This window comes from Gorilla gorilla, chromosome 21 (assembly GCF_029281585.2).
Source record: "Gorilla gorilla gorilla isolate KB3781 chromosome 21, NHGRI_mGorGor1-v2.1_pri, whole genome shotgun sequence".
Lineage (NCBI taxonomy): Eukaryota > Metazoa > Chordata > Mammalia > Primates > Hominidae > Gorilla > Gorilla gorilla.
In genome coordinates this window covers 45,893,950-45,921,892 of record NC_073245.2, presented here as the reverse complement: position 1 = coordinate 45,921,892, position 27,943 = coordinate 45,893,950, and the positions used below count along the sequence as shown (strand labels likewise).

Here is a 27,943-nt window from a genome sequence, read left to right as displayed (position 1 = left end):
ACCGCCCCGCCGTCGCCTCCCGCGCAGTTCCCTGCAGGGAGCCCCTCCCGCGCCCGCCCGAGGCCGCCCAGGCTGGCGCTGTTCCGGGCCCGAGCCCCCTCCCCGCCGGCCCGGCTCTCCCCGGCTGTTCCGGCCTCGGAGCTCCCCCGCCGGGCCTCGGCTCCCGCGCTGTTCCCGTCCGCGCCCCTCCCGCCCCGCGGCTGTTCCAGCCCCGGCGCCCTCCGCCCCGCGGCCGCTGCGCGCCCTAGGCCGGGCGCTGCGAGGGCGCTGCGAGGGCGCGGCGGGAGGGGGCGCAGCGCGGAACAGCCGCCTCCGCCGGCCCCGCCGCCGCTCACCCTCCAGGGCCTCAAAGATCGCCTGCGCCATCTTGGAGCCGCCGCCGTCGCCGCCACGGGAACCGAAGCCCGGCTACACGAGCATTGTGGGAGCCGCGGCGGTTGAGTCGGGGCCGCCAGGGGGCGCCCAGGAGCCGCCGCCGAGCCCCCAGCCCTGGAAACTCAACCTAGGCTCGCGGGACCCCAGCATCCCTGGGCTGCCCTGGCTCCACTCGATAACCCAGTCACCGGGCCACCGAGTGTGGACCCCGCCTCACTTGAACGACCAAGTCTACACCGACCTTATATCCGCCGCACATGCGGAACTTCCCATCCCTATTATCTAAATCCGCATCCCCATCTCACCGGACCGGACCCCCAGCTCTGACACAGAATCCCCCATTCCCACAGCACGTGAGTCCTCCAGGTCTGCAGCACGGACCCCATTTCCAGTGAGTACAGTATACCCCGACTCTGCAACAAACCATGACCCCTATCCCATCTCACCCAGACCACCCAACTGTCACAGGGATCTCCAGGCTGTACCCCATCCCTCATCCCCTATTAGAGACTTCCCGCCCCTACTACCCCGCTCAGCTCTGCCTGTTGGGAGCCCGCCTCAGCCTCCAGAGTAGCGGGGACTACGGGCACACGCCACCATGTCCTGCTAATTTTTATTTTTATTTTTTTGTAGAGATCAGGGTCTCACTATTTTGTCCAGGCTGGTGTCAACTTCTGGCCTCCAGCGATCCTCACGTCTCGGCCTCCCAAAGCACTGGGATTACAGGCGTGGGTCTCCGTGCTGGGGATCCCATTATCTCTTAAGTAACTCCATCTCTTCACCCTCCATCCCTGCTTGTTGGGACCCCATTTCTGTCACATAAACCCCCAACACCCACCCCAGCCACTCCTAGCCCAGCCTCCGAGGGGTCCTATCCAGGTCTCACAGAATGAGAGGTGCTCCTCACTGGGACTTCTACACACACAGACCCCTCTCATCTTCATTCATCCTCCATCAACTGCTTATTAACGGCCTGCTATGCACCAAGTCCCGTAATAGCTCTAGAGACACGGTGGTCCTTTCCCATGGAGTTAGAGGTGGGAAAAAAGACCGACATTAGGCCGGGCGCGGCGGCTCACGTCTGTAATCCCAGCACTTTGGGAGGCCGAGGCAGGCGGATCACGAGGTCAGGAGTTCGAGACCATCCTGGCCAACCTAGTGAAACCCCGTCTCTACTAAAAATATAAAAATTATCTGGGCATGGTGGCACGTGCCTGTAATCCCAGCTACTTGGGAGGCTGAGGCAGGAGAATTGCTTGAACCAGGGAGTCAGAGGTTGCAGTGAGCCGAGATCGTGCCACAGACTCCAGCCTAGCGACAGAGCAAGACTCTGTCTCAAAAAAAAAAAAAAGACCGACATTAAATCTTAAAGGTTATTTAATTACAATGTGTATGCCGGCCACTGTGGTTCACACCTGTAATCCCAGCACTTTGGGAGGCTGAAGCTGGAGGATCATTTGCATCCAGGAGTTTGAGACCTGTCTGGGCAACATAGTGAGACCCCGTCTCAACAACAACAACAAAAGTAGCTGGGCATGGTGGTTTGCGCTTGAGTACCAGCTACTCAGGAGGCTGAGGCAGGAGAATTGCTTAAGCCTAGGAAGTAGAGGCTGCAGTGGGCTATGATCTCACCACTGCACTCAAGCCTAGGCAACAGAGTGAGACCCTTTCTCAATAATCAATGTGTGATAGTGGTTTCAAAGTACCCTTGGGAAACAAGCAAGAGTTTAGGGAGTGCATAGAGGGGAGGGGGAAACTAAGGAAGGGGCTATTGTTAAAGAAAAAATTAGGCCGGGCACAGTGGCTCACGCCTGTAATCCCAGCACTTTGGGAGGCCAAGGCGGGCAGATCACCTGAAGTCGGGAGTTTGAGACCAGCCTGACCAACATGGAGAAACCCCGTCTCTACTTAAAAAAAAAAAAAAAATTAGGTGGCCATGGTGGCACATGCCTGTAATCCCAGCTACTCGGGAGGCTGAGGCAGGATAATTGCTTGAACCCGGGAGGTGAAGGTTGCGGTGAGCCGAGATCACGCCACTGCACTCCAGCCTGGGCAACAAGAGCAAAACTCCATCTCAAATTAAAAAAAAAAAAAGAAAAAGAAAAAATGATTTACCTGGGTGTGGTGGCTCCTCTGTAATCCCAGCACTTTGGGAGTCTGAGGTGGCGAGAGGATCGCTTGAGCCCAGAAATTGGAGACCAGCACAGGTAACATAGTCAGACCGGCATCTCCACAAATGATTTTTAAAAATATTAGCCAGGTATGTGGCACATACCTATAATCCCAGCTACTAGGTAGGGATGCTGAGGTGAGAGGATTTCTTGAGCCAGAGAAGTCAAAGCTGCAGTGAGCCGTGATCATGTCACTGCATGCCAGCCCGGGTGACAGAATGAGACCCTGTCTCAAAAAAAAAAAAGAAAAAGAAAAAAAATTGTTCAATGATCTTTGCTAAAACACAAACACGATAAGGAAGGCTTTATTCAGAACTACTGCGATAGGTACCACTACAAAGGAGCCTTGCAGTGGGGGAGAGAGACTGGGCTCAACTCTGAATACAGCATAGGCAAGTGGGAATTTATAGCCGAGGAACATCATGGGGGCTGGGGGTAGGGAGGTCAGTTGATAGAAAATTACCAAGAGGAAACATGGGGGGTAAGGGGAATTCTGGCTAAACCGACCTAACAGGATTCTTGCTGAAGATGGGCTAGGGTAATCAACATTACCTAGGAGATGGTGACAGATGAGGAATCTGATCAGATATCTAGGATGATTAAATATTAAGGATGGGGGTTCCTGCTAAACTGACTTAAAGCATTCTTTGTGAAAACTAGATTTTACAAGGAAGTGCACAGGTGGGCCTAGCAGAAGATTCCAAAGTCTGACCAAGCAGTTAGAGCAAGCAAAGAATCTTTGTCACCATCAATCATGAATCTCTCCCATGATCATGGCCACATCGTCATACAACGGGACAACCATGGATTGGACTCTAAATGTTCTCATTGGTTTTACTAAAATACCTATTTTAGCCTCAGCTAAATAAATAACAAACATCATAATTTTCATTTTCTTGTATTCACTATATAACTCCTACAATTAAAAATTATTTGTTTGCAGCTGGGCATGGTGGCTCACTGCTCTAAGCCTAGCACTTTGAGAGGCCAAGGCAGGAGGACTGCATGAGCCCAGGAGTTTGAGACCTGTGAACTACAATTTTTTAAAATTGTTTTTTCAAAGTTCCTCTCCCCTTGGGGAACCCTGCTAGCCACTGTTCCTGACAAGTTGTCTCTGTGGAGACAAAAGTGATTCCATCTTGGATGCTAATCCCCCATGTTGACTTCTGATTAGCCCCAGTCCCGTGAATGCCTCCTGATTCCTACTTTATTTACTGTCCCTAGTCAGCCTGATGTTATTGCACAAATTATAAGCTATATGCCGCCCTGATGTTATTGCATAAATTATAAGCTATGAAACATACAGCATTCTTGTCTGCTCTGGAAGTTTCCTTTAATTGTCTTGCAGAGAGCACTTAAAACTCTTTCCCTGTGGAATATAAGCCCTAAGTCTTGGGGTAACAGAGGGAGAGGTCTCCCTGTCTTGCTGCCGCCCAAGCCCATGCTGCTTTTAAGGTCCCCCATTAAAACACCCTTTACTGACAAATTGAATTTGTCTGCCTCATTCCTTGGTTTTTTGGCTCCGTTGGCATTTGGGGACCACTTTGTATATATGGCCCTTTCACAGAATAGCCTCACAGACTCTCTGCCTATTTACCCCCTCAAGGCCCATTTCTGCCGGTGAACTCCTTGTACTTCCCTGAACACTGCCCCTGTGCACACCACTGCTACTCCCTTACCTCCATTTCCCTTCCCATTCCCCCCTGCACAGTGAGCCCTGAGCAAATGTTCCCCACAGAAAACCCACCCTGCCAGGGGCAGTGGCTCAAGCCTGTCATCCCAGCATTTAGGGAGGCAGAGGCTGGAGAATCGCTTGAGCCTAGGAGTTCAAGACCAGCTGGGGCAACACAGTGAGACCCCATTCTCCACAAAAAGGAGAAAAAGAAAAAAGAGGAAATCCACTCTTCTCCAAGACACCACACCCCACCTCCCTTCCTGGGAATCTTGAAGGGCACACCCCAAGCTGTGAGCACCCCCTTCCATTGCCTTGCTGGCAGGGTAAAGTCAGGGTTCCTTCCTCCCTGTCTCTAACATGCTCACTGATCCAATGGCCTCAGATTCTCCCCTCTCCCCTGCAAGTTTCTCAATATAGCTATTCTTTCTTTGTCTGCATCACCAAAGCCTGCAAAGTATACCTATTGTTTTTGTTTTATTTATTTATTTATTATTTTTTGTTTTTTGAGACAGAGTCATGTTGTGTTGCCCAGGCTGGAATGCAGTGGCCAATCTCTGCTCACTGCAACCTCCACCTCCCGGGTTCAAGAGATTCTTGTGCCTCAGCCTCTCAAGTAGCTTAGACTACAGGTGCCTGCCACCATGCCCAGCTAATTTTTGTATTTTTTGCAGAGACAGTGTTTCACCATGTTGGCCAGGCTGGCCTCGAACTCCTGAGCTCAGGCAATTGCCTGCTTCAGCTTCCCAAAGTGCTAGGATTACAGGCGTGAGCCACCACGCCTGGCCTGTTTTAGTTTTGTTATTCAAATAAGAAATGAATACTTTCACATTTATTTGATTACTTTCAAAATATTTGTTGAGCACCTACTGTGTGCTAGACACCATTCTAGATGCTGCGGATACAGGCATGAACCAAAAGACAAAAATCCTTGCCTTCATGGAGTCTTAGTCTAGCTAGGTGAGATGGGCTGTAAACAAGGGGAAAAAAAAAAAGAGAAAGAGAGAAATTTTCTATGACTTTAAATACTTTTTTTCCGGAAAGAGGGGAAGCTACTTTTAGACAGAATGGTCAGGGGGAGTCTGTCTGAGGAAGTGGACCTGAGAAATAAGCTGGAGTCAGCAATGTGAAAAGAGAACAGAAAGGCAGAGAGACCAACAAGTGCAAAGGCCCTGAGGCCAAAATGAAAAGAGGCCAAGAACTGTAAAGGGGCAGCTGAGAGTAATAAGTGATGTATGGGTATTTGTATTTTCAGTAGAGACGGGGTTTCACTGTGTGAGCCAGGATGGTCTCGATCTGACCTTGTGATCCACCCACTTCGGCCTCCCAAAGTGCTGGGATTACAGATGTGAGCCACTGCGCCTGGCCAGCTTCCCATATATTTCCATACCACCAGGTGCATATGCAGAGTAGATTTTCATCTATGCTGTTGCATAGATGCATATTGCATATGCTGTTCTCTCCTGCTGAAATGCCTACAACAATAGGAGCTTGGCCATGCGCCATGGCTCACACCTGTAATCCCAGCACTTTGGGAGGCCCAGGTGGGCAGATCACCTGAGGTCAGGAGTTCAAGACCAGACAAGACTCTTGTCTCAAACTGTGTCTCTACTAAAAATACAAAAATTAGCCAGGCATGATGGCACATGCCTGTAATCCCAGCTACTTGGGAGGCTGGGGCAGGAGAATCGCTTGAACCCAAGAGGCAGAGGTTGCAGCAAGCTGAGATATGAGCTACATATGCCTGTAGTATACCTGTTGTCTCAGCTACTTGTAGCTGAGATCTGGGCTACACAGCAAGACTTCATCTCAAAAAAGAACCCCACCACCACCCCCCCACACACAAATTGGACCCCAGGGCTTGGCACAGAGGCAACTTGGGAAATGCTTCACTGAAGGCTTGACCGATGGAACTGAATGAGTTTCAGGGAGGTAGAGCCCCACCTCTGGCAGGCTCCCCAGTCAGGCTGCCCCCGCTCCAAACTTTCCACCCCTTACTGGCATCTCTTCATCCACCAAACACTTATCAGTCACATGTCCAGTTCCCTTGGGGCTACCTGGTTGGCACCGAACAGAATCCAATCACAGCTTAGAGACTCCTGGGGTAGGTAATGTAATAATTCCAGGCAAGGGGTCAAGCAGGGAGGAAGGAGAGTGGGAAATGTCCAGTGTCCCACTCCACAGTGAGTGCTCCAGGCACCCCAGAAAAATTAACTTCTCTGTGGGGAGGGAAGAATCTCATGCTTAAATCAGACTCCCAGCTACAAGGGGAAGAACGTGCCAACACACAAGGCAATGCTGGGTCCTGACATCTTGTTAGGTTGGTTGATGTTGGTAGTAAGCAGCAAAGCATGTGGCTGTTATGGATTGAATTGTGTCTTCCCTGCAAAATTCATACGTTGATGTCCTAGCCCCTAGTACCTCAGAATGTAACTGTAACCTGAGTCTTTAAAGAGCTAATTAAGGGGCCGGGTGCGATGGCTCATGCTTATAATCCCAGCACTTTGGGAGGCTGAGGTGGGTGGATTAGCTGAGGTCGGGAGTTCAAGACCAGCCTGGCCAACATGGTGAAACCCTGTTTCTACTAAAAGTACAAAAATTAGCTGGGCATGGTGGCGCGCACCTGTATCGCAGTTACTCGGGAGGTTGAGGCAAGAGAATCACTTGAACCCGGGAGGCAGATGCGCCACTGCAGTCCAGCCTGGGTGACAGAGCAAGATTCTGTCTCAAATAATAAAAAATAAATAAATAAATAAATAAATAAATAAAGAGCTAATTAAGGTTAAACGAGGTCCGGCCGGGCACAGTGGCTCAGGCTTGTAATCCCAGCACTTTGAGAGGCTGAGGTGGGCCTTGGAGTTTGGCAAGGTCAGGAGTTCGAGACCAGCCAGGCCAACACAGTGAAACCCTATCTCTACTAAAAATACAAAAAAAAAAAAAAAATTAGCTGGGCAGGGTGACGGGCACCTGTAATCCCAGCTACTAGGGAGGCTGAGGCAGGAGAATCACTTGAACCTGAGAGGCAGAGGTTGCGGTGAGCCGAGATTGCGCCACTGCACTCCAGCCTGGGCACAACAGAGCAAGACTCTTGTCTCAAAAAAACAAAACAAAACAAAAAAAAAAGGTTAGGGCCAGGCGCGGTGACTTTAGGAGGTCCAGGCGGGAGGATCACTTGAGGTCAGGAGTTCAAGACTGGCCTGATCAACATGGTGAAACCTCATTTCTACTAAAAATACAAAAATTAGCTGGGCATGGTGGTGGGTGCCTGTAATCGCAGCTACTCAGGAGGCTGAGGCAGCAGAATGGCTTGAACCTGGGAGGCGGAGGTTGCAGTGAGCCAAGATCATGCCACACTGCACTCCAGCCTGCGTGACAGAGCAAGACTGTGTCTCAAAAAAAAAAAAGAAAGAAAAAAAGAAAAGAAAGCACTCAGGAAACAATCCCTGGCACACAGGCAGTACTCAGTACTGTACTCTCTGTAACTGCTTACTGGGCAAAGGTGAACAAACAGGCCCTGCACTGAGGAACTCAGAGTTACGTAAAATTAAAAAGGTCATCAGATAATAAGCGTCCCCATTATTGCAACTCTTTATCCTTAGCACCCTGCAGGGCCCCTTGAGGGCAGAAACTTATTCAACTATGTGAGAAAGTACTTAGCAAAAGAGAGCACCCAGGAAGAACTTGCCAAACGAAATAGTTTCAAAACACCTTCTGATGCCGGGCCGTGTGTCAGGACTTCGTGACTGACTCCTCATGGGAGCAGTAGAAGTAGATTTCTAGAAATTCTGTTTGGTTCCTTTTCAAATCTGCCATGAAATAAATAGTTTTTTGCTCCCAATATTGATTTTTTTAAGTTTTAAATTTCGCGAGCACAATTTTTTTTTTTTTTTGAGATGGAGTCTTGCTCTGTCGCTCACGCTGGAGTGCAGTGGTGCCATCTTGGCTCACTGCACCCTCCGTCTTCTGAGTTCAAGTGATTCTCATGCCTCAGCCTCCCGAGTAGCTGGGACTACAGGTGCCCGCCACCACGCCGGGCTAATTTTTGCTTTTTTTTTTTTTTCTTTTTGAGACGAAGTCTTGCTCTGTTGGCAGGCTGGTGTGCAGTGGCATGATCTCGGCTCACTGCACCCTCTGCCTCCTGGGTTCAAGCGATTCTCCTGCCTCAGCCTCCTGTGTAACTGGGACTACAGGCGCGCGCCACCATGCCCAGCTAATTTTTGTATTTTTAGTAGAGATGAGGTTTCACCACGTTGGCCAGGCTGGTCTCGAACTCCCGACCTCAGGTGATCCACCTGCCTCAGCCTCCCAAAGTGCTGGGATTACAGGCGCAAGCCACTGTGCCCGGCCTGTATTTCCTTTTTGCCAAGGATTTGGAGAGCACATCTACTCGGTTATCATCTCAAACCAGGTTCCCAGTTCATAGCTTGAGCTTTCTTGATCTATTATATCAGGCTCTACTCCCTGGGGTACAAAAAAACTCATCAATGATCACAACTTCCTAAGGAAGAGCTTTAAAAAAAAAATTCCTCTTTCCTTCTCCTTCAGCTGTTCTGCTTAGCACCAAGGCAGCCTTTTCTGTAGTTCCTAGGGGCTGGTGGTGTGGGTTGTGCGGCGGATTCATTTCACATTAGACTTGAGGGCAACACCCTTTGGGGCTCAGCTTAATGTGAGGAGATCTGCTATATGGCTCCCCACCTGGGGAGGCCCTAGATTTTCACTTGTGTCCCTCTTGCCCTGTGTGGTTGACAAGCTGAAACTTGCAGGTTTAATATTGGTAAACGCCCTCATGTCATAAGTAGCCTTGGTGCTCCAATATCCCAATCTTCCTGTTAAGCATCTGGTTACCAGCTTTCACTCCATAATTGTCCTGAGCATTCCTCATACTTTTTTTTTTTTTTTTTTTTAAGATGGACTTTCGGGCCGGGCGCGGTGGCTCATGCCTATAATCCCAGCACTTTGGGAGGCGGAGGCGGGCGGATCACGAGGTCAGGAGATCAAGACCATCCTGGCTAACATGATGAAACCCCATCTCTACTAAAAATACAAAAAATTAGCCCGGCGTGGTGGTGGGCACCTGTAGTCCCAGCTGCTCGGGAGGCTGAGGCAGGAGAATGGCATGAACCCGGGAGGTGGAGCTTGCAGTGAGCCAAGATCGCACCACTGCATTTCAGCTTGGGCGACAGAGCAAGACTCCGTCTCAAAAAAAAAAAAAAAAAAAAAAAAAGATGGACTTTCGCTCTGGTTGCCCAGGCTGGAGTGCAGCAGCGCGATCTCAGCTTACTGCAACCTCTGCCCCCCGGGTTCAAGCGATTCTCCTGCTTCAGCCTCCTGAGTAGCTGGGATTACAGGCACGTGCCACCACGCCCGGCTAATTTTGTATTTTTAGTAGAGACAGGATTTCTCTGTGTTGGTCAGGCTCGTCTCGAACTCCGACCCAGGTGACCCACCCGCCTCACCCTCCCAAAGTGCTGGGATTAAAGGCGTGAGCCACCGTGCCCGGCCACATTCCTCATACTTTTAAGCACTTCGGTTTGACACAGGGTCTCAGTCACCCAGGCTGGAGTGCAGTGGCGTGATCACCGCTCACCGCAGCGTTGACCTCTCCAGGCTCAGGTGATCCTCCCACACCTGTAGTTGGGACTACAGGTGTGTGCCACCAGGCCTGGCTAATTTTTGTATTTTTAGTAGAGATGGGTTTTTGCCATGTTGCCCAGGCTGGTCTCGAACTCCTGGGCTCAAGAGATCCACCCACCTTGGCTTCCCAAAGTGCCGGGATTACAGGCGTGAGCTACCTACCGCACCTGGCAGAGCTTTAGTGTTTTTTTGTTTTTGTTTTTGTTTGTTTTTTAATTTTTTAGAGATGGGGTTTCACCATGTTGGTCAGGGGTGGTCTCGAACTCCTGGCTTCAACTGATCCGCCCGCCTCGGCTTCCCAAAACGCTGGGATTACAGGCATGAGCCACTGTGCCCAGCCAAGGAACTTCAGTGTTTTTAAGAGGATATTTTAATATATTATCTAACATAGTCATTATCTTCAGAGGAAGGATGAACTGAATAAAGTAGCCTACCATCACAAAAGAAAAATCCCGGAAAACCCAGTTTCAGTGACAAAATAGGCCCAGCACAACTCCCTCCTTCATTGACCTCTGAAATTGTCCCCTGACACCGAACAAATAACATCACTGGTAAATACCATATGGCCCAAGTACCAGGGGACACCCTCACAAGTCACAGCCACCACTGAGTGTGTAGCTGTTATTCAGTGACAACTCCACATAGTGACATCATATGTTAATGTCACCCATCAATGCTCTGGGAGATGACAACCCAAAACTATGTGTTGCTTCAACAAGCAAGTGTTGAGTACCCACCATGTGCCCAGTGTTGGGGTTACAGCAGAAAACAAGACAAATAAGATTTCTTCCTTCACAGAATTTACAGTTTGATAAGGGCAATGGACAATGAACACATAGTAAACAAGTCTAAAGTGTCAAAAGTTCTATGAAAAAAAAAAAAACACATAAGAACCAGGGTGGCCGGGCACGATGGCTCACATCTGTAATTCCAGCACTTTGGGAGGCCGAGGCGGGCGGATCACAAGGTCGGGAGTTTGGACTAGCCTGGCCAATATGGTGAAACCCCGTCTTTACTAAAAATACAAAAATTAGCTGGGCGTGGTGGCATGCACCTGTAGTCCTAGCTCCTCAGGAGGCTGAGGCAGAAGAATCCCTTGAACCTGGGAGGCAGAAGTTGAAGTGAGCTGAGATCACACTACTGCGCTCCAGCCTGGGCGATAGATCCAAGACTCAGTCTAAAAAAAAAAAAAAAAAAAAAAAAGAGCCAGGGTAATGAGTCAGAGTGGACAGTGCTACTTCATATTGGATGTCTCAGAAAGTCTCTCTGATGAGGTGGCATTTGAGCTGAAACCTGAAGGATGAGAAGAAGCCCATCATGGGAAGAGCCCAGGATGGCGAATATCAAGCAGGGAACCAGCAAGTGCAAAGGCCCTGAGGTAGAAGGGTTCTTGGCCCAAGGGACAGAAAGGAGGCTGTTTGGCTGGGAAGCAGTGAGGTGGCAAGTGCTGGAACGTGGGGTCAGAGGGAGAGGCAGGGACCAGATCACAGGAGGTCTTCTCTCTTGGGCCTTGGGGAGGAGTTTGGATTCTAAGAATAAGTGGACGCCGGCTGGGCTCACGCCTGTAATCCCAGCACTTTGGAAGGCGGAGGCAGGTGGATCACCTGAGGTCAGGAGAGCAGCCTGGCCAACATGGTGAAACCCTGTCTCTACTAAAAATACAAAAAAATTTGCCAGGCATGGTGGTGGGTGCCTGTAGTCCCAGCTACTCAGGAGGCTGAGGCAGGAGAACTGCTTGAACCCTGGGGGGTGGAGGTTGCAGTGAGCCGAGATCGCGCCACTGCACTCCAGCCTGGGTGACAGAGCGAGGCTGTATCTCAAAACATGCATACGTACATGGAAGCCATTGAGGGGCCATGTGACTGACACTCTGGGAAGATCGCTATGGTAAAGGATATCCCAGTCAGAACTATCTCGCGTAAAGATGGGGCCCTGCTCCTCCCTGTATCATCACCTGTCGCCCATCCCATCTCTAAGCACGGCCACTCCTCATTCAGGAGGCCTCCTTCCAAGTACACGCCTCCTTCCAAACCCACTCGTGAACCCAACATGGCCCAAGGGAAAGTGCCTTCTGATTGGACAAATCGTGTGTGTGACCTTGGGCGGAGCCCACTGTGATTGGCTACAAGCTTTCCTTTCTCTTCCAGTCAGACAACTATTTCGATGAGTGCTATTGTCCCATGAGACAAGTACGCTCTCTGATTGGTCTTCCATGCATGAGTGACGCAGAAACAGCCTATAGACGCCACGAGTTGGCGGCGCTACCGAGGGGCTGTGGGGGCGCAGCTGGAAACTCCGGCTGTCAGTGCGCTTACAGTTCCTCACCCCGACCCTCCGCGCAGCCCGCACTATGGCAGCCCCGCCGCAGCTAAGGGCTCTGCTCGTAGTCGTCAACGCACTGCTGCGCAAGCGCCGCTACCACGCTGCGTTGGCCGTGCTTAAGGGCTTCCGGAACGGGGCTGTGTGAGTGGGGCCGTCGGGCCGGGCTGGGGCTGAGGGACGTCCTGCCTGGGGTCAGAGGCGCGAGTTCGAAGTCCGATGCCGCGGTGCTGTTTGCCCTGGAGCAGTCCTCGTGTGTCTCTAAGTCTCGGAGATCACCATCTGTGCAATGGGAGCTGGATTTTGGGTTGCGCGCCTTCCCAGCTCTGAACTGGGGCTCCCACTGCACATTTTCTGGGTCTTCCTACCTTTGCAGCCTGGCCCTCTTGCTTTGACTCCTCCCATGCCAGCTTCTGTATCCCCTCATTAGGGTTCAGTTCACCTCGCCTCTCTCTGTGTGCCTTTGGGCCTCAACGGCGCCATCTGCACAATGGGGAACTGGACTCTGGCCTCTAGCTGGCAGGCGGATGCCTCCTGTCTATTCTGTCCCCATGAAGCTTGCCCATGGGCTTGCATCCTGCTTCTCACTCCTCACCTGTGGGACTCCAGCGCTAAGTCCCATTCGGCTCAGGGGACTCCTGGGATGTGACAATGACTGTAAAAGAAGCTGCAACTATCCTGGCATCTTACCTGCAAGAGAGGTCTTGGGGTCATTGCCCTGGCTGGTGCCTAGAGGGGAGCTCAGTCTCCTTTAAACCTAGTGCATAACAGCCACCATTTATTGAGGGCCTATAGTGCCAGAACCGGGGACAAAGCAGAGAACAAACCAGAGAAAGTGGTTTGTGTCCCCCAGAATTGGCATCCTAGTGGCAACGTGGGATGGTGGGAAGGATGTGGATGCCTTGGCTTGAACCCTGGCCCCACCTACCCGTGTGATCTGGAGGAAGTCATTTAGCCTCTCTAAGCCTCAATATCTGTAAAATGGGCATGGTACTAGTACTTATACTATCAGGATTGAGTCAATATGTGTGAAATGCTTAGCACAGGCTGGCCACGGTGGCTCACACCTGTAATGCTAGCACTTTGGGAGGCCGAGGCAGGCGGATTATCTGAGGTCAGGAGTTCGAGACTAGCCTGGCCAACATGGCAAAACCCCGTTTCTACCAAAAATACAAAAATTAGCCGGGTGTAGTGTCACATGCCTGTAGTCCCAGCTACATGGGAGGCTGAGGCAGGAGAACCGCTGGAACCCAGGAGGTGGAGGTTGCAGTGAGCTGAGATTGTGCCACTGCACTCCAGCCTGGGTGACAGAGTGAAACTCCATCTCAAAAGGAAAAAAAGAAAGTTTCATGAGGCCATAACTTTATCTATTTTGTTCCTTGGTGTATTACTAGCACCTGGTATTTAGTAGTTTCTGAAATATTTATTGAATGAATGAATAAGTGTGCAAGATCAGAATTGCCATTGTCCCCATTTTCCAGATGAAAAGGCTATAGCTCAGAGGTAGACCCATTGCTCATGGCCACAGCACTTGGTCACGGTTGGAGCCGGGATTCAAACCCAAGGATGCCTGGCACCACTGCCAGGCTCTTGGCTCCCATGGACACTCAAGAGTCAGGTAGAACTGGTTCCCACTGGGTCTGGAGCCAAGGGCATATCCTTGATGTGCCCTGAGATAACATCAGTAACCCTTTTGCCAAGTTTTTTGTTTTGTTTTGTTTTGTTTTTTGAGATGGAGTGTCGCTCTGTTGCCCAGGCTGGAGTGCAGTGGCGCAATCTCGGCTCACTGCAAGCTCCGTCTCCCAGGTTTACGCCATTCTCCTGCCTCAGCCTCCCGAGTAGCTGGGACTACAGGCACCCACCACCACGCCCGGCTAATTTTTTTGTATTTTTAGTAGAGACAGGGTTTCACCGCGTTAGCCAGGATGGGCTCGATCTCCTGACCTCGTGATCCGCCTGTCTCGGCCTCCCAATGTGCTGGGATTACAGGCGTGAGCCACCACACCCAGCCTTGGACACAGGTTTGATTCCAGTCTTTTGTTTTTTCAAACAAGCCTGCAGTGAACATTCATGTATATTTGGGGAGACAATAGTATGTGGCTCATGACCATTGTCTCAAGGAGGCTGTCAGGATTTTTAGACCTTGTAGCCTGGTAAGACCAGGGTTGGGTACCTGTAGAACTTAGTCAGGGATAGGGGTAGGGGTGGAGGTGTCCAATAAAGAAGAATAAGAAAAGAAGAGACACTAATATTGATTGACCTAGGAACTTTTATATGTGCGTAACTGCCAAAAGCCATTCTGTAAAATGGAGAATACCTTTTGTTGATGGGAAAAGGGAGGTTCAGAGAGGTTAACTAATTTATCCAAGTTCACATAGCAAAACATGGCAGGGCTTTGGCACCAAATACCACTGTCTTTCTACTATTCATCTGAGTATAGTTAAAACAATGAAAGTAAACATGGTCTTGTTCACGTCATTCCTAGATCCCTAAATGAGGAGGGGAAAGGAGGGGTGGGGGAAGAGGTTTGAATCTTAAAAAGAGACAATTATGTAACAATTATGTAACATTTAAAATATTTAATAATTTTAAAAGCAGTACTTAACCATAGATAATTCTGGAAGTCTAGAAAAGTTTAAAAAGCAAGCAAAAATAAATTATATCTATTATATATTCCTCCAGTGCAGTGGGCATTGCTAATAACAGTGGCATATTTCCTTCCAGTTTTTTTTTTATTTTATTTTTGTTTTTGAGACAGAGTCTTAGTCTGCTGCCCAGGCTGGAGTACAGTGGCATGATCTTAACTCGCTGCAGCCTCTGCCTCCTGGGTTCAAGAGATTCTCCTGCCTCAGCCTCCCGAGTAGCTGAGATTACAGGTGCCTGCCACCACACCCAGCTAATTTTTGTAGTATTTTTAGTAGAGACAGGGTTTCACCATGTTGTCCAGGTTGGTCTCAAACTCCTGACCTCAAATGATCTGCCCACTTCAGCTTCCCAAAGTGCCAGCTTTTTTATAAATGCATTTTTACAAAGTTGAGGTCCTTCTTTGTATAATAGTTAGAAAGAGGTACATTTTGAATAGGTACAGTGTTACCTAACAGCTGTTTTAGGGAATCTGTTAACTTTAAGATGAGCTAAGCTGAAGACAGAACCTTCTAGAAATGACATTGTCATGGGTAAGGGGTGTTCTGGCATCGGTCAGTCAACAGTTATTTATCAAGCACATGTTATATGTCAGGTACCATGTGGGGTGCTAGGGACTATGCAGATGACAAGCCAGACACATTCCCTGTCTTCACAGAGCCCACAGTCTAGCACAGGAAAGAGATCATTATAATAGAATCAATACTGAATAACCGAGTCATTAAATTGGGAAGATGAAGTGCTGGAGAGAAGTTTTGGGATCTGTGGCAATGAAAAATTGCTCAAACCTAGGTTGGAGCATCAGGAGGCCTTTGCAGAGGGCCCAGCTGAGACCGGAAGGCTGAGGGAAGGTGGCTGGGGAGGAGCACGCCAGGTAGTAGGAACTGCCAGGCCAAAGCCAGGAGCAGAGAAGAACCTGATGTGTCAGATGCAGTCCAGGAAGGACAGTGTGGCTGGAGCAGCAGAGGAGGGCCCTGGGGTGAGGTAGGAGCAGTGAGCAGGGGCCAAGGCTGTAGCACTTTCAAGGCTGCAGGGAAGAGCTTGGAATTTGTTCTGTGAGTAGTGGAAAGATGTTAGAGGATTTTAAGCTGGGAGTGATGTGATGAGATTGATGTTTTTAAAAGACGAGACTGGCTAGGACGGGCAGGATGGCTCACGCCTGTAATCCCAGCACTTTGGGAGGCTGAGGTGGGCGGATCACCTGAGGTTGGGAGTGCGAGACCAGCCTGACCAACAGGGAGAAACCTCGTCTCTACTAAAAATACAAAGTTAGCCAGGCATGGTGGCACATGCCTGTAATCCCAGCTACTCGGGAGGCTGAGGCAGGAAAATCGCTTGAACCCGGGAGGCGGAGGTTACAGTGAGCCGAGATCACGCCATTGCACTCCAGGCTGGGCAACAAGAACAAAACTTCGTCTCAAAAAAAATGAGACTGGCTGCAGTGAGAACGTCAGGATGGAGCAGAGGGAGCAATTCCACAAAGCCAGTTGAGCAAGGATGGTGGACCTTTTACATGTACCATCTCCTTCCATCAAAATTATGGGGCGGGGCACAGTGGCTCACGCCTGTAATCCCAGCACTTTGGGAGGCCAAGGCGGGCAGATCACCTGAGCTCAGGAGTTTGAGACCAGCCTGGCCAACATGGAGAAACCTTGTCTCATACTAAAAATACAAAAATTAGCCAGGCGTGTTGGCACGTGCCTGTAATCCCAGCTACTTGGGAGGCTGAACCAGGAGAATTGCTTGAACCCGGGAGGTGGAGGTTGCAGTAAGCTAAGATCATACCACTGCACTCCAAGCCTGGGTGACAGAGAGAGACTCTGTCTCAGAAAAGAAAAAAATTACAACCAGCCCTCTGAAGTTTAACATCCCTTTTTGAGGTGAGTGGATCACCTGAGATCAGGAGTTCCAGACCAGCCTGGGCAACATGGTGAAACTCCATCTCTACTAAAAATACAAAAATTAGCCTGGCATGGTGGCTGGCGCCTGTAATCCCAGCTACTTGGGAGGCTGAGACAGGAGAATCGCTTGAACCCAGGAGGCCGAGGCTGCAGTGAGCCAAGATTGCACCACTGTACTCCAGCCTGGGCGACGGAGTGAGACTCCATCTCAAAAAACAAACAAAAAACATCCCTTTTTATGCTGAGCGTGATGGCACACACCTGTAGTCTCAGCTACTCAGGGAGGTGAGGCTGGAGGATTGCTGGATTCCAGGAGTTCAGGGCTGCAGTGAGCTATGATCGTACCACTGCACACCAGCCTGAGAGACAAAGTGAGGCTCTGTCGCTAAATAATTAAAAATAAACATCCCTTTTAATGGTGTGGAAACTGAGTCTGAGAGAAGTTAAAGGACACGCCTGAGACCATACTACCAGGAAGTATCAGAGCCAGGATTTGCATCCAGCATGATTTCCCCTCCCAAAGTGGTGTTAGAATTTGGGATGGGGGGAGAGAACAAGGGGTCAAAAGGACAGCCCAAAAAGAAAGTGCGACACAGTGACATTATAGTAACTGTTTTCTTCTGTTTCTACAGCTATGGAGCCAAAATCCGGGCCCCTCACGCGCTGGTCATGACCTTTCTCTTCCGGAATGGCAGGTACACATCCCTCAAACTGGGAGAGAATGTGGTCAGCCGTCAGTGCCAGGACAGTCGTAATAGCTTCTTAGCTGGGTCTACCCTGTCCCCCCATCACGCCTTCTAAAGTTCAACTCTTTTTTTGTTGTGTTTTGTTGTTGTTGTTGTTGTTGTTGTTGTTGAGATGGAGTCTCTCTCTGTCGCCCAGGTCAGAGTGCGGTGATGATTTTGGTTCACTGCAACCTCCACCTCTGGGGTTCAAGCGATTCTCCTGCTTCAGTCTCCTGAGTAGCTGGGACTATAGGCACCCACCACCACATCTGGCTAATTTTTGTATTTTTAGTAGAGATGGAGTTTCACCATATTGGCCAGGCTGGTCTTGAACTCCTGACTTCAGGGGCCTCCCACAGTGCTGGGATTACAGGTGTGAGTCACCGTGCCCGGCCCTAAAGTCCAACTCTGATCCCATTATCCCTGCTTGAAAACTCCCTGTGCCCTCCAAGGAAGCCCAGCTTCCAGGCCTGGCCTTCAGGGCCTTCTGCAGTCTGGCCTCAGCTGACCCCCGTTGTGTCCACCCTGGCGTGCCCTTGGCACACAGAACTCGCTGCCATTCCATGCACATGCCATGTGTATAGCTCCACCTGCACACATCTGCTCACGCAGCACCCCCGCCAGGAGTGCCTTTGGCTCGCACTCCACCTTTACTTCCCTCCTGGCAATCCAGACCAGTTCTCTGAGGATCACTTCCTCCTCAAAGCTCCCTGATCTCTTGTCTCTTGCTGAAGCATCTTCACCTTCCTGTCATCTCCCGTAGCTCTTCCCTCAAGGCACTTCTCAGAAAACGGGTTGCAGTCTAGTGTTTAATGCATATAGGCTCATGTGGAACATACAGGAATCATGCACTGGCAGCCTCCAGGCCAAATCCAACTTGCAAGATGTGCTCATTTTGTATTTTTATCTTATTTTTTTTTCTGTTTTGTTTTTGTTGTCCTCCAAGTCATTTTTTGAAAAACTGAACTCATGTGTTCATTCAGCAGATATTTATTGAGCATCTGCTGTGTGCCAGACACTGTTCTAGGTACTGGGGATACAGCAGTGAACAAAACGGACAGTGACTCCTGCTGACATTCTAGCAGGGGGTGGCAGAAAATAAACATAGTAAGGAGAGTCTGTGGTATGTTAGAAGGTGCTATGGTTATGGAAAAGCGAAATTAGAGCAGGGAAAAAGGGAAAGGGCATCAGAAGTGCTGAGGGGACAGGTCGCAGAATTAAATAGGGAAGGCCTCTATGAGAAAGTGATATTGGAGTAAAGACTTGAAGGAGACAGAGTTGTCCAGGTGGATATGAGGGGAAAGAGTGAGTGTTCCAGGCCACGGGCATAGCCAGTGCAAGGAACTTGAGATAGGATCCTGCTTGATAAGTGTGAGGACGCTGGAGCAGAGGGGCTGAAGGGGAGAGAGGACAGAGAGGCGGGTCACAGCTTGACCTGGGTTGGTCCTTTCCAGCTTTGGGTCATAGAGAGGAATTTGGCTTTTCCTTTAAGTGCAATGGGAAATTGTTGTAAGATTTTGAGCAGGGCTGCACCATTATTTGACTTATGTGTTAACAGCGTGAGAGTTAAGAATTTGCTGCTAGGCCAGACGCAGTGGCTTACGCCTATAATCCCAACATTTTGGGAGGCCGAGGTGGTACACTTGAGGTCAGGAGTTCGAGACCAGTCTGGCCAACATGGCAAAACCCTGTCTCTACTAAAAAATACAAAGATTAGGTTGGGCACAGTGGCTCATGCCTGTAATCTCAGCACTTTGGGAAGCCGAGGCAGGCAGATCACGAGGTCAGGAGATCAAGACCATCCTGGCCAACATGGTGAAACCCCGTCTCTACTAAAAATACAAAAATTAGCTGGGTGTGGCGGCACACACCTGTGGTCCCAGCTACTCGGGAGGCCGAGGCAGGAGAATTGCTTGAACCTGAGAGGCGGAGATTGCAGTGAGCCGAGATTGCGCTACTGCGCTCCAGCCTGGGCCACACAGAGTGAGATTCCGTCTCAAAATAAATAAATAAATAATTGAACAAACAAAGATTAGTCGGATGTGATGTTGCACACCTGTAGTCCCAGCTACTCGGGAGGCTGAGGCAGGAGAATCGCTCAAACCCAGGAGGAAGAGGTTGCAGTGAGCCCAGATCATGCCACTGGACTCCAGCCTGGGCAACAGAGCTAGACTCCATCTCAGAGGAAAAAAAATTGCTGCCAGGTTAAGAACAGATTGGTGTGGGGGGAGCAGGGCCACCCAAGGGCAGAAGCAGGTTCCCTCCAGGAGGCTGTGGCAGTGATGCAAGTGAGCGAATGTCGGGCTTGGACCTCAGTGGTGCTGGTGCAGGTGAGAAGAGTGGTCAGTCTCTAGACACATTTTGAAGGCAGGGTTAGTGCCAACATTTAAAAACTGGTAGATTCCACGTGGAAATCCAGCTTTCCTGCCTTAGAACTGGCAACACTGGGGCCTGTGTTTGCGTGGGGTGAGAGCCAGCTGCTCCCGGCTGTCCCCAGTCACCTGGAAGATTTCCCCGTGGACCCTCTCACTCATTTAGGGTCTTCGTCTAGCCTTAAGAGCACCTGAGTTTGCCATTCCTGAATTGGGAGGAGTAGACTCTGCTCCTTCTCTGTGTTGTCCTTCCTTTCCCCTAGTGATTTTTTTTTTTAATTTTTAGAGACAGGGTCTCTGTCACCCAGACTGGAGTGCTGTGGCACAATCACAGTTCACTGCAGACTCAAGCAAACCTCCTCCTTCAGCCTCCCAAGTAGCAGGAACTACACGCGTGTGCCACCACACCTGGCTAATTTTTTCTATTTTTTATAGAGACGAGGTCTCGTTATGTTGCCCAGGCTGGTCTGGAACTCCTGGGCTCAAGGGATCTGCCCGTGTTGACCTCTCGAAGTGCTGGGATGACAGGTGTGAGCCACTGTGTCTGGCCTCCTAGTAATTTTTTCTTTTTTTAAGGTAGAGTCTCTGTCGTCCAGGCTGGAATGCAGTGGCGCCATCTCAGCTCAGCCTCCCAAAGTGTTGGGGTTATAGGTGTGAGCCACTGCACCTGGCCTCTAGTGATTTTTAAGAGATAAAAAGAATAGCCTCCTCTATTTAAATGTTCACTTCTCAGGATAAAGACCAAACTCAGCATGGCCCCACTGTCTTTGCCCTGCACCCTCCCCACAAACTCTCTGGTTCTCTGCCCATGGCCACGGTGGCTTCTCTCTGCTCCTTTCCTCATACTCCCTGACCCTCCTTCGGGCGTGGCACGTGCTGAGCCCTCTGCCTGGGATGCGGCTCCCCTCCCCTCTTGACCTCCTCATCAGGAAGATCCCACAGCCATCTCTTGTCAAGGTCAAAGTTCTTTTTGTGATTATTTATTTAACATTTTCCTCTCCCAGTAGATCATAAGCCCCTGAGGGTGGCGAGCAGATCTGTTTCTTGGGCGGCGAGCAGATCTGTTTCTTCTCAGAATCGTACCCCCACATCCAGCACATGGCAGACACTCACTCCTTCACATGTTTACTCAAAAAAACATTTATTAAGCACCTACTATGTGCCAAGCCCTGCAGATGAACAAGCCAGATCCAGACACCACCCTCCTATAGCTGCTACTGGGGTGAGGGAAGATAATAAACAAGCACATAAATGTCAGTTGGTGACCATAGCTAGGAAGGAAAAGAAAATTAGGGTCAGGACAGGATGTGATGGGTATTCTGTTCTGTAGGGTGATCAGGGAGGGTCTCCTTGGGGAGGTGGCACTGAGTCAAGGCCTGAATCAAGGGAGAAAACATGAAGGGTAGAGGCCGGTGACTGAATGAGCATTACTCCGAGCTTCTTGGCTGGTTGTTAGGCATGCCCAGTGCGTAAAGGCCTTTGGGGCTGCTGAGCCTGCACTCATGGCAGGGGCACCTGTGTTTGTGCAGCCTCCAGGAGAAGCTGTGGGCCATACTGCAGGCCACATATATCCACTCCTGGAACCTGGCACGGTTTGTGTTCACCTACAAGGGTCTCCGTGCCCTGCAGTCCTACATACAAGGCAAGACCTACCCAGCACACGCATTCCTGGCGGCCTTCCTTGGGGGTATCCTGGTGTTTGGAGAAAACAATAACATCAACAGCCAGGTAAAGATCCTCCCGAGATGGGGGTAGTGAGAGGGGCGTGGTTCAGCACAGAGGTGGGGGTGACAGAAGGGGGCGTGGTTCAGTACAGAGGTGGGGGTGACGGAAGGGGGCGTGGTTCAGTGTAGAGGTGGGGGTTGGGGAAGAGGGCTTGTTTCATTATAGAGGTAGGAGTGGGGGAAGGGGCGTGATTCAGTGTAGAGGTAGGAGTGGGGGAAGAGGTGTGGTTCTGTACGGAGGTAGGAGTGGGGGAAAGGGCGTGGTTCATTGTAGAGGCGGGAGTGGGGGAAGGGGCGTGGTTCTGTGTAGAGGTAGAGGTAGGGGAAGGGGCGTGGTTCAGCGTGGAGGTAGAGGTGGGGGGAATGGGCGTGGTTCTGTATAGAGGTAGGAGTGGGGAAAGGGCGTGGTTCTGGATAGAGGTGGGAGTCGGGGAAGGGGTGTGGTTCAGTGTAGAGTTATGAGTGGGGACAAGGGCGTGGTTCAGTGTAGAGGTAGGAGTGGGGGAAGGGGTGTGGTTCAGTGTAGAGTTTTGAGTGGGAGAAGGGCGTGGTTCTGTATAGAGGTAGGAGTGGGAGAAAGGGCGTGGTTCAGTGTGGAGGTGGGAGTGGGGGAAGGGGCCTGGTTCCGTGTAGAGGTGGGAGTGGGGGAAGGGGCCTGGTTCCGTGTAGAAGTATGGGTGGGTGAAGGGGCGTGGTTCAGTGTAGAGGTGGGGGTGGGAGAAGGCGTAGTTCAGTGTAGAGGTGGGGGTGGGGAGGGGCGTGGTTTATTCTAGAGGTAGGGGTGGGTGGAGGGGCGTGGTTCTGTAGAGAGGTGGAGCTAGGGGAGGGGGCCCTGGTTCTGTATAGAGGTTGGGGTGGAGGTGATTAAGATGATAAGCTCTTGGCTCTTTTGCATGTCTGAGTTCTGTGACTCACCAGTCCCTCTGTGACCTTGGGAAGGTCACTTTCCTCTCAGTTTTTCCATCTGTAATTTCATGGTTCCCAAAAATCAATGCATGTGCTGCTCTCTGGGGCAAAGATTGTTTTTAAAAATCACTCTGTAGTGAAATGAGGGAAAAAAATGACCCTGAAGTAAGGTTTTCATAAAAGAAAACTTAATACACTCTAAAAACTGTCTCTCATTCTGTGACTTGTCCTTTTTCTGGGTTAAACTTCGCTTTTGTTATGAAATGATGATGAATAAGAGACTAAAAGCTAGTCGTTGGGTTTTTGTTCTGTTTTGTTTTTGTTGAGACAGTCTTACTCTGTTGCCCAGGCTGGAGTGCAGTGGCATGATCTAGGCTCATTGCAACAACCTCCACTTCCCAGGTTCAAGCATTTCTCCTATCTCAGCCTCCCGAGTAGCTGGGACTACAAACGCCTGCCACCATACCAGCTAATTTTTGTATTTTTAGTAGAGATGGGGTTTCACCATATTGGTCAGGCTGGGTCTGAAACTCCTGACCTCAGATGATGCACCCCCTCTTGGTCTCCCAAAGTGCGGTGTGAGCCACCACACCTGGCAGAATGCTAGTTGTTTTTTAATGTTCTTTGGCAACCTGAAAAGTTGGCAGCCTCTCTCTACTTGCCTCCCTCAAATTTCTTAAATATTTTTAAATTGTAAAAATAATTTTTAGGCCAGGCATGGTGGCTCATGCCGGTAATCCCATCTCCATTAAAAATGCAAAAAAATTAGGCATGGTGGCGCACACCTGTAGTCTCAGCTGCTTGGGAGGCTGAGGCAGGAGAATCGCTTGAACCAAGGAGGCAGAGGTTGCAGTGAGCCAAGATCGTGCCACTGCACTCCAGCCAGGGTGACAGAGCAAGACTCTGTCTCAAAAAAAAAGAAAAAAAAAATTTTACCATTTTTTAGCCATAATTTTTATTGGCTGTCACATATAATCCCAGCACTTTGGTAGGCTGAAGAGGATTGCTTGAGGCCAGGAGTTTGAGACAGCCAGGGCAACAGACCAAGACCCTATCTCTAAAGTTTTTTTTTTTAAAACTACATCCAAAGTAAGCTGAAGAAAAGAAGCAATAAAAATAAGTGCAGAAATCAGGCCAGCGCTGTGGCTCCCACCTGTAATCCCAGCACTTTGGGAGGCCAAGGTGGGCAGATCATCTGAGGTCAGGAGTTCAGGACCATCCTGGCCAACACATTGAAACCCTATCTCTACTAAAAATATAAAAACTAGCTGGGCGTGGTGGGCGCCACCTGTAATCCCAGCTACTCCGGAGGCTGAGGCAGGAGAGTCACTTGAACCTAGGAGGTGGAGGTTGCAGTGAACCGAGATCCAGTAAGCCCACTCTAGCCTGGCCGACAGAGCCAGATTCTGTCTCAGAAAAAAAAAAAAAAAAAAATTAGTACAGAAATCAATGAAATTGCAAACAGGAAATCAATAGAGAAAAGGACCTAAACCAAAAGTTAATTCTTTGAAGAGATAATTAAAATAAATAAACCCCTAGCCAGGCTCTCTAAGAAAAAAAGAGAAATGAAACAAATTATTAATATCAAAAACAAAAGAGGGATATCACTATTGATCACCAGTAATTCCCATCATTCCCTCTTTGCAGATCAACATGTACCTGTTGTCACGCGTCCTGTTTGCCCTGAGCCGCCTGGCTGTAGAGAAGGGCTACATCCCTGAACCCAGGTGGGACCCGTTCCCGCTGCTCACCGCGGTGGTGTGGGGGCTGGTGCTGTGGCTCTTTGAGTATCACCGATCCACCCTGCAGCCCTCGCTGCAGTCCTCCATGACCTACCTCTATGAGGACAGCAATGTATGGCACGACATCTCAGACTTCCTCATCTATAACAAGAGCCGTCCCTCCAATTAATGCAGCCCTGAGGTGTCTGGCTGTGGCTCAAGATTTGGCCCCATGCAGACCCTCCCAAAGGATACTGCCTTCTCAAGATCATAGGCCTCAGACTCCAACTGGTGTTATCCCAGGGTTCCGTTTGCTGAAGTAAAAACACTGATTTTAAAATCCCAGTGGGTACCTTTGTATGGTGGCACAAGTGGCCGAATCAGGCTGAGGAATCTAGGGCTTAGTTCCAGCTGTGCAGCTGACTTCTGTGAGACTGGGGCCAGCCACACTACTCTCTAGGCCTCAGGGGTCATGGAGCTCAGAGGAGGGCCCTGAGGTCTCTTTCCGGTGGGTATGTTCATTCTTCAACTGTTCTTATGTCACAGAGGGCTCCTTGCTGGTGGGCAGTGGGTTGTAAATACTTTTTAAAAAACACTAAGTTCCTCATCTCAGATGCTGTTCTACTGGAGAAGTTCTAGATTCCCACTGTCCAATAGAAACACGTGAGCCATATATGTAATTAAAATGTTTCTAGTAGCCGCATTACAAAAAAGAAGGCTGGGCACTGTGGTTCACTCCTGTAATCTCAGAACTTTGGGAGGCTGAGGCAGGTGGATCACTTGAGCTCAGGAGCTTGAGACCAGCCTGGGCAACATGGTGAAACCCAGTTTCTACAAAAAATACAAAAAATTAGCCGGGTTCCATCACCTGTGGTTCCAGCTGAGGTGGGAGGATCACTTGAGCCTGTGAGGTCGAGGCTACAGTGAGCAAAGATCACACCACTGCACTCCAGCCTGGGCGACAGTGAGACCCTGTCTCACCAAAGAAAAAAAAAAGGTGAGATTAATCTTCACTATATATTTTAACACAAATTTCTAAAAGTTATTTCAACATATAATTAACATCATTAGATATTTTGTATACTTTTTTGTATTAAGTATTCAAAATTGGGTGTATGTTTTACCACCCACATTTTCAGGACCCAGTAGCCATGTGGCTAGTGGCTGCTGTGACGGGCAACACAGATATGGAACACTTGTATCCTCACAGATTATTCTAGTGGACAGTGCAGATCTAGAGCTAGAGGACATGGGTTTGAGTCCCCACTCCCCCACTGTGTAACCTTTGGGAAGGTTCTGGACCTCTCAGAGCCTCAATTTATCATAAAACGAGGATAATCATAATGCCGTGGTCCTCACTGGACTTGTGCAACTACCACTGATGTGCTACTAATTACTTTCATTTAGAGCATTCATACTCCCACTTGGGTGTTTTCCACATATTATTATTATTATTATTTTTTTAAGTAGCGACAGGGTCTCGCTCTGTCACTAGGGCTAGTCTCGACCTCCTAGCCTCAAGCAATCTTCCTGCCTCAGTCTGCCAAAGTGCTATGATTACAGGCATGAGCCACTGCCCCTAGCCTGCACATATTATTTTTAAACCATACAGTGGCCTTGCAAATGTGTGTTTTGGTCCCCATTTTACAGATGTAGAAACTGAGGGTCAGGCCAGGTGCAGTGGCTCATGCCTGTAATCCCAGCACTTTGGGAGGCTGAGGCAGGCAGATAACCTGAGATCAGGAGTTCTTGACCAGCCTGGCCAACATGGTAAAACCCCATCTCTACTAAAAATACAAAAATTAGCCAGGCATGGTGGCACGTCCCTGTAATCCCAGCTACTCGGGAGGCTGAGGCAGGAGAATCGCTTGAACCTGGGAGGCAGAGGCTGCAGTGAGCTGAGATCGCACGACTGCAGTCCAGCCTGGGCCACGGAGCGAGACTGTATCTAAAAAAAAAATAAAAAAAGAAAAGAAAAGAAGCAGAATCAGAGAGGAGAGTAACTTGCCCAAGGTAATACAGCTAGTATAACAGCCAAATCAAGATTTGAACTCAGATTCATCTGATTTCAAAGCCCACGTTTTTTCCAGTGCCTTGTTTCAAATTTAGAAACCTAAGCCATGCTATGCAAATGTTAGCTCATTATAGGATATGGGCCAGAAAGGGATACACATTCAAATGCCCACAGGGGCCTACAATGACATAGTGCTATGCGATGAGGAGTGATGGGGACATGGGGAACTGGAGACTTGTGTACCAGTCTGATTTTTTCTTTTTTTTTTTTTTTTGAGACAGAGTCTTGCTCTCTCGCCCAGGCTGGAGTGCAGTGGCGTGATCTTGGCTCACTGCAAGCTCTGCCTCCCAGGTTTACTTACACCATTCTCCTGCCTCAGCCTCCGGAGTAGCTGGGCCTACAGGTGCCCGCCACCACACCCGGCTAATTTTTTGTATTTTTAGTAGAGACGGGGTTTTACCGTGTTAGCCAGGATGGTCTCAATCTCCTGACCTCGTGATCCACCCACCTTGGCCTCCCAAAATGCTGGGATTACAGGTGTGAGCCACCATGCCTGGCCAAGTCTGATTTTTTCAAAACCACGATCCTGGACCAGGCACGGTGGCTCGCACCTGCAATCCCAGCACTTTGGGAGGCTGAGGCGGGTGGATCACCTGAGGTCAGGAGTTCGAGACCAGCCTGGCCAACATGGCGAAATCCTGTCTCTACTAAAAATACAAAAATTAGCTGGACATGGTGGCAGGCACCTGTAATCCCAGCTACTTGGGAGGCTGAGGTGGGAGAATCTCTTGAACCTGGGGGGCTGCTGTGAGCCGAGATAGTTCCATTACACTTCGGCCTGGGTGACAGAATAAGACTCTGTCTCAAAAAAAAAAAAAAAAAAAAAAACACAATCCTGGACAAATCAAACAAGTCTCCAGGAAAATTTGGTCCATGGGCTACCAATTTGAGACCATTGGTCTGGTAGATACACTTTCATTAATATACTTACTCCATCACTCTTTCTATATTTTAGAAGTTACTAGTAGAAATGTATGCAGGAGTCACTGGAGACCTTATTAAAATGCAGCTTCTGATTCAGTGAGCTGGGGTGGGGCCTGAGAGTCTGCATTTCTCCCAGGCTCCCTGGTGCTGCCAGTGGTGCTGCTCTGAGTAACAAGGGGGTGGGGAATGATATGGAGCCGTCCATTATTATCCCATCTGACAAATGAGTCACAGAGCCCTTAGGTAATTGAGGTGGGATCAGTCTGATTCTGTAAGCTGTGTTTTCAGCCACAACATTTACTGCAAACTTGGAGTAGGTAATTATGAAGTTCCTTTAACTTGCTGTGGAGGTTAAATGAGCTCTAGAGCAAGGGGTCCGCAACCCCGGTACTGGTCCATGGCCTGTTCGGAACCGGGCCACGCAGCAGGAGTTGAAAGGTGGGCGAGCTAGCGAAGCTTCATCTGTATGTACAGCCACTCCCCACTGCTCACATGACCACCTGAGCTCTGCCTTCTGTCAGATCAGTGGTGGCATTAGATGCTCATAGGAATGCAAACCCTATTGTGAACTGCGCATGCGAGGGATCTAGGTTGCATGCTCCTTATGAGAATCTAATGCCTGATGATCTGTCACTGTCTCCCATCACGCCTGGATGGGACCGTCTAGTTGCTGGAAAACAAACTCAGGGCTCCCACTGATTCTACATTGTGGTGTGTTGTATAATTATTTCATTATATATTACAAGGTAATAATAATAGAAATAAAATCCACAGTAAATGCA

General features: G+C 49.6%; 2 protein-coding genes across 5 annotated transcripts in view; one reads left to right on the top strand and one right to left on the bottom strand.

Moving 5' to 3' along the window:
• ZNF341 (zinc finger protein 341) overlaps positions 1-439 on the bottom strand; it is a 59,376-nt gene extending 58,937 nt beyond the window's left edge. The window contains exon 1 of one of the 2 annotated variants that reach the window (XM_031004760.3): positions 336-439. In XM_031004760.3, coding sequence (XP_030860620.1) covers positions 336-366 — 31 coding nt within the window. In that variant the 5' untranslated portion in view covers positions 367-439. The remainder of the gene's footprint in view (positions 1-335) is intronic. The other variant, XM_031004761.3, reaches the window with a different exon arrangement.
• Positions 283-27,943, top strand: PXMP4 (peroxisomal membrane protein 4). Of its 3 annotated transcripts, none has more exons than XM_019017109.4 (4): positions 283-766; positions 17,348-17,410; positions 21,342-21,540; positions 24,090-27,943. In XM_019017109.4, the coding sequence occupies exons 1-4, from the start codon at positions 633-635 to the stop codon at positions 24,351-24,353; spliced, it is 660 nt and encodes a 219-aa protein (XP_018872654.1). In that variant the 5' UTR covers positions 283-632; the 3' UTR covers positions 24,354-27,943. The 3 variants fall into 3 exon arrangements, with proteins under 3 accessions (XP_018872654.1, XP_018872656.1, XP_018872657.1); XM_019017111.4 differs by lacking the exon at positions 283-766 and adding an exon at positions 12,078-12,315; XM_019017112.4 differs by lacking the exons at positions 283-766; positions 21,342-21,540 and adding an exon at positions 12,078-12,315.